Source organism: Ricinus communis, chromosome 9, assembly GCF_019578655.1.
Source record: "Ricinus communis isolate WT05 ecotype wild-type chromosome 9, ASM1957865v1, whole genome shotgun sequence".
NCBI lineage: Eukaryota > Viridiplantae > Streptophyta > Magnoliopsida > Malpighiales > Euphorbiaceae > Ricinus > Ricinus communis.
This window is the reverse complement of record NC_063264.1, coordinates 21,170,405-21,176,130: the sequence shown is the minus strand read 5'-3', so window position 1 is coordinate 21,176,130 and position 5,726 is coordinate 21,170,405. Positions and strand designations below refer to the sequence as shown.

At 29.5% G+C, this 5,726-nt stretch overlaps 1 protein-coding gene across 1 annotated transcript; it reads left to right on the top strand.

The window, feature by feature from the left end:
* Nucleotides 1–988: 988 nt before the first annotated feature.
* Nucleotides 989–1,465, top strand: LOC107261489. Its single transcript, XM_048379747.1, has one exon. The coding sequence runs from the start codon at nucleotides 989–991 to the stop codon at nucleotides 1,463–1,465; it is 477 nt and encodes a 158-aa protein (XP_048235704.1).
* The last annotated feature ends 4,261 nt before the right edge of the window (nucleotides 1,466–5,726 follow it).

Genomic DNA, 5,726 nt, shown 5'->3' with positions numbered 1-5,726 from the left:
TATTCGTTGGATACTCTTACTACAAAAGTTCAACTTGACAATAAAAGACAAGAAAGGAACAGAGAATTCGGTCGCGGATCACCTTAGTCGCTTAATCATAAATGAAGAGCCATCACCTTTAAAGGATGAATTTCCAGATGAGCACCTCTTTTCTATTCATAATTCTATTCCTTGGTTTGCCGATTTAGTTAACTACTTAGTTACTAGAACGCTACCAAATGATTTATCTAGGGCTCAAAAGGATCGAATTAAGAGTGATGCCAAATATTATATATGGGATGATCCTTACTTCTGGAAATTTTGCTCTGATCAAATCATTAGAAGATGTGTGTCACAACATGAAGTTGCATCCATTCTAACATTTTGTCATTCATATGCATGTAGAGGGCACTTTGGCCCCTAAAGAACGGCTCGTAAGGTGTTAGAATGTGGATTATTTTGGTCCAATTTATTTCGTGATTCATACATATTTTGTAAAGCATGCGAAAATTGTCAAAAGACGGGAAACTTAGGACATAGAGACTAAATGCCCCTTACCTCCATTCTTATTTGTGAAATATTTGATGTTTGGGGCATAGATTTCATGGGCCCTTTTCCTCTTTCTAATGGCAATATTTACATACTTCTTGTTGTGGATTATGTTTCGAAATGGGTAGTGGCAAAAGCTACTCGGACTAATGATTCTAAAGTTGCTGTAGATTTTCTTAAGTCTCAGATTTTCTCAACATTTGGCATACCGGGAGCTTTGATTAGTAACCGTGGCACACATTTTTGCAATAGAGTGGTTGAAACCTTATTGAAAAAGTACAATGTCACACACCGTACTTCTACAGCCTATCACCTGCAAATAAGTGGGCAAGCGGAAGTCTCCAATAGAGACATCAAATCGATCCTTGAAAAAGTTGTCAATCCTAATAGGAAAGATTAGAGTGCACGACTTGAAGATGCGCTATGGTCTTATAGAACAGCTTATAAAACCTCTATAGGTATGTCCCCTTATCGTCTAATCTTTGGGAAGCCATGTCACCTCCCGGTTGAATTGGAACATAAAGCATATTGGGCTGTCAAGCAATGCAATATGAAGATGGATGAAGTTGGTTCACAAAGAAGATTGCAACTACAAGAGCTAGAAGAAATTCGTCTAGATGCATATGAGAATGCAAGAATTTACAAAGAAAAGACAAAGAAATTTCATGATAATATGATTTCTAGAAAGAGCTTTTGTATCGGACAAAAAGTTTTTCTCTATAATTCTAGACTCAAATTATTTCCAGGTAAGTTGCGTTCTAGATGGAGTGGTCCTTTTAATGTCACTAATGTTTTTTCTCATGGTGTAGTAGAAATTCAAAGCCAAGACACTGGAAAGATGTTCAAAGTTAATGGTCAACGTCTAAAATCTTTCTATGAGGGATTTCAACTTGATAATATTGCAGAAATTAACTTGGGGTGTACAAGTTATACATAGCGTGCAGCCATGTCTAGTCGGAGACATTAAATAAAGGCGCTTTTTGGGAGGCGACCCAAATTTACTTTTTAGTTTGTTTTATTTTCTTGTCCTTTTGCAATTTTATAGTTAATTTTCATGCTTCCTTAATAATTTTTTTTTTATGAGTTTTGGGGCAGAAAAGAACTATGTTTAGAGCGCGGGCACGCCACATTTCGAGTTAACATAAAGATAACAGAGTGTGCCCACGCTCTAACAGAGAAGATCTTCTATTCCAAATTCTAAAGAATTGATAAAAAAAAATTAAAAAATAAAATAAAATAAAAAAATAATAATAATAAAAAATTCCAAAAAAAAGAAGAAAAAAATTAATCACCAATTTTTTTTTTCTTTCATCAAAATTTCTTTTACCCCAATATTTTCTGCAGCCACGCCTTGAACAACGGCAAATAGAAATGGAATTAAACTTGATAGCTTTTTTCAAGCACATGGGTTTTACTCCACCACATCCACCTCACTGCTAAACATTTTCGCTATGCCTAACATACTCAAGGAAGTTTCACCATTCCTATCTTTTATTTCCAATTTGATATGTTAGGCATTATATAAATACATTGGAGACAATGTATGAGATAAGTGTAGGGTGTTTATAGGCTGTTTTTGGGCATTGTACATGTATGTTAAATTTTTTTTTTTGGGTATTGTTCTATGATTGTGACTTATGAATCCATGATTTAAATTGTTGAGAATTACTTGATTGAGTTAAAATAAAATAAGAGATTTGTATAAATGATTGAGTTTTTATGTGTTGCATTATGAGTATTATTTTTATAATTGATTTGAATGAAAAAGTGCATAGAACTTAACACACAATCACTTTTTGCGAGCTTTTGAGCCTAAGAGCATTCATCACAATATGCTCCATATTTTTCTTGATTGTGTGATTGTCATGTGTAGATTGATTTTTCTGAACTTGCTTTGTTATACATATTAAGGTCACATTAATGGATTGAATGCATTAATATGATAAGGGAAATTAAGGATAACCAATTTGAACGTCTAAAAAACCACCCTGACTTTACCCCTAGCGAACCGATATTGAGCCTTAAACCCTTTCTTTATTTATTAATTCCCATTTAACCCATTATAGCCTTTTCTTTCATTTTACCTCTTTTGTAACCTAAGTTGAAGGATTTTGTGAATTTATATGCATGAAACTTTTGGATGATTATTAGGACTTCAAGTTGTAATTATATTGTGCTATTTATCAAGTTCTGGACGAAACTAAATAAAGTCTTCTTCAAAGATATAAAAAAAAAAGCGAAAAGAAGAAGCGAAACAAAAAAAAAAAGGAATAAAAAGGAGTTCATGAGAAATATGTTGTGTGTCAGAATGTAACTTGAATTGAATATTATTATTCCTAAAGGTTAAGTTTCATGTATATATGTTTTTGTAAAAAATTCTTCAACTTATTCATAGCCAAATTCTCTTATTTCCTACCCATTACCTAAGCCTCATTACAACCTTATTAAGACCCTTTGATTTTTGAATTTGATTTATTGTTTAGTGGTGGAGATTTTATATATAAGAAGCTTATAGTAAAATTCTTTCTACGTATGGACTTGAGAGTTTATAATTATCCTAAAATACCTTGAGTGCATTGAGAGAAATCCTTAGGAGGGTGTTAAAGTTTTATTGCACTTTGATTTTGAACTTATTAAGGAAATTGATACTCATTTGTGTTTACTTGAAAAGACTCATTTGTGGATTGTATTTATCTCTTGCTATATTTTGATTCGAAAAAGTGAGACGTGATAATTTATATCATGAATGAATATGTCATGAGAGGAGTTGAGAGAAAACCGAGTATGCTTGATGATTTTAATGAATACTTGAGGACAAGTATTGTTCAAGTATAGGATATTTTGATAGTGTGCATTTTATGCATACTAATTATCATATTTTCTTGGATATTATTGAAATATTTATGCTTAATTATGGATTTTAAATGTGATTATTGATTTTCATGTTAGAAGGAACGCTTTGATGCAACATGAAGCTGAAAGGATGATATTTGATGAATTTTCATAGAGATTGATGCTTTGGAGAATTTTGGATAAAATGGAGAAAAGATGGCAAAAGATCACTTCAGTTAGAGCGTGCCCACGGCATATTCCAGAAATCCGAATTTGTGAAAAGAAGCTTAAAGTGATACTATTTGCCATGTGACTTTTTAATTTATTTTTGGGAATGTTTATTTACTAAAAACCCCTCACAACTTAAGGTTATTTTAGAAATTCTCAGGGATCAAGTTTTCCTATAAAAAGAAAAAGATGAAAAGAGATAAGGAGAGTTTTTTTTAGGTTTTGGAGAAAAGGGGGCTGCAAACTAGTTTTCTTCCTATCATCCATTGTCTTCCTTCTTTGCTTTATTTTCTCTACAACAATTATGTGTGGCTGAACTCTTTTCTTTCCAACTCAAGGTTAATTAAGGTTTGAATTCATATGCATTGTGAGATTTAATTGTTCTTCATTATTTTCTCAAATCTATTAATATTCATGTATCTTCTATGTCTATTAGGAATTCTATTTTTGTTGATTGTGTAAAAAGGCCTATTACTCAATTATTAAGATAGTCTATGCCAAATTAGCATATTAAATACGTAATTATTTAATTATTCTAATAATTAGTGGTAGAATAACATACCCATGTTATGTGGATACATGATCTAGTCTAAATGAATTCATCTTATGAATTTGTTGGCTAGGGTTGGGTTTCTCTAAATTGTATTGCTATTGGTAAATTAAATCTTGGAAGCTTTTCTAGGGCTGTTTATTCAATAAGCGAATTAATCAAATGGCTTCCATTGATTAACGAAAATTTAAGGAGAAATTAGGTTGTTAGAGCTTCTCAACAACTATAACCAATTTATTAATGGATTTGGAAATTATATTTGCATCAATAATCAATTCAATGAATTAAAACTGAGATTATACCTTGGGTTGGAGTTTTCTCATATCGATTTATCTTCTCAAATTTTATTATTGCTTCTAATTAATTTCTAGTTTAATTTGTTTTGATTCCACATTTAAAACCCCTCCTAATTTTATTTGAATTTTGTTAAAGAAATAAATCTTGCAAATCTCTGTGGATTCGACCCTACTTGTCACTATTTATTTACAAGTTATTTTTATTTGAAGAGTAGGAGTTTATTTTTGTTGGATTCGACACCCAAGATATTTGTTAGTAATCATATTTAAAGAGTACCAAAATAACAAAAAGTAAACCACAAACTTTAAAATAAAAACACGTTTAACCATAAAATAATTTAATAATATTTTTTTAAAATTTTAATGGAATATAATGATTTGAGATAAAAATTATCCAAAATAACTTTGAGATCAAAATGACATAAAATTAGAGTGATCGATGATGAGAACAGTCAAAGATCAAAAATAATGTGAACTTAAAGTATTATGAACCTAAAATTTGACATTATCTGAATTTATAACTGATTCAAATTTATTTCAAAATACGAAGAGACCAAAATGTATAATTATTTAGTAAATAAAATAATATTTTTGTAATATTTAATTATCATATATATATAGTAATAAATTATAGTATTAATTTTTTAATATTTTTTATTTCTAATTTAAACTTTAAAAATTATTTGATAGTTTCGCTCTGTCTCTGATCTTTTAAAATTTGTTGCTTTATGAATTTTTGAATTATTAAAATAAAATGATTTGTTTGAATATAACTACATATCCAATAAATAAAAAACTATTACTAAATAATCAAATAAAATTTAAGTTAGAAAATAGATTCTTGATATTTATTATAGAATAAGTATAGATAGTTTCATCATTTTATACCTTTTAGTATGTATTTGTTTTGAGACAAAAAGGGGTATTGTGGTTATAATCATGACAAGAAAATGTATATCACTATTAAAAATTCTCGATTCACAAGGATTCATTTATCTTCATTCTGATTAGTCATTATTATTGTGTTTTTTGTGTCTATAATGTGAGTTTACAGTTTAACAGCTCTTAATTTTATTATTTGACTGTCAAATTACGGTTTAAAAAGTAATTAATTCGATGAGAACAATTTTATGGTCAAACAATGACGTTTTGAATTATTAAGCTTTATATCCATATTATTAAATGTGGGCAATATAATAATGTTGGTTGATCGAAGTGAAGATGGTTGAATCTATGTGAATAAATATTTATGAGATATATCTTTTATATTATGATTTTAACCACATATCTTT

Coding starts and splice junctions, on each gene's coding strand:
- LOC107261489 (XM_048379747.1), top strand. CDS start 989: ATGTCCCCTTATCGTCTAATCTTTGGGAAGCCATGTCACCTCCCGGTT.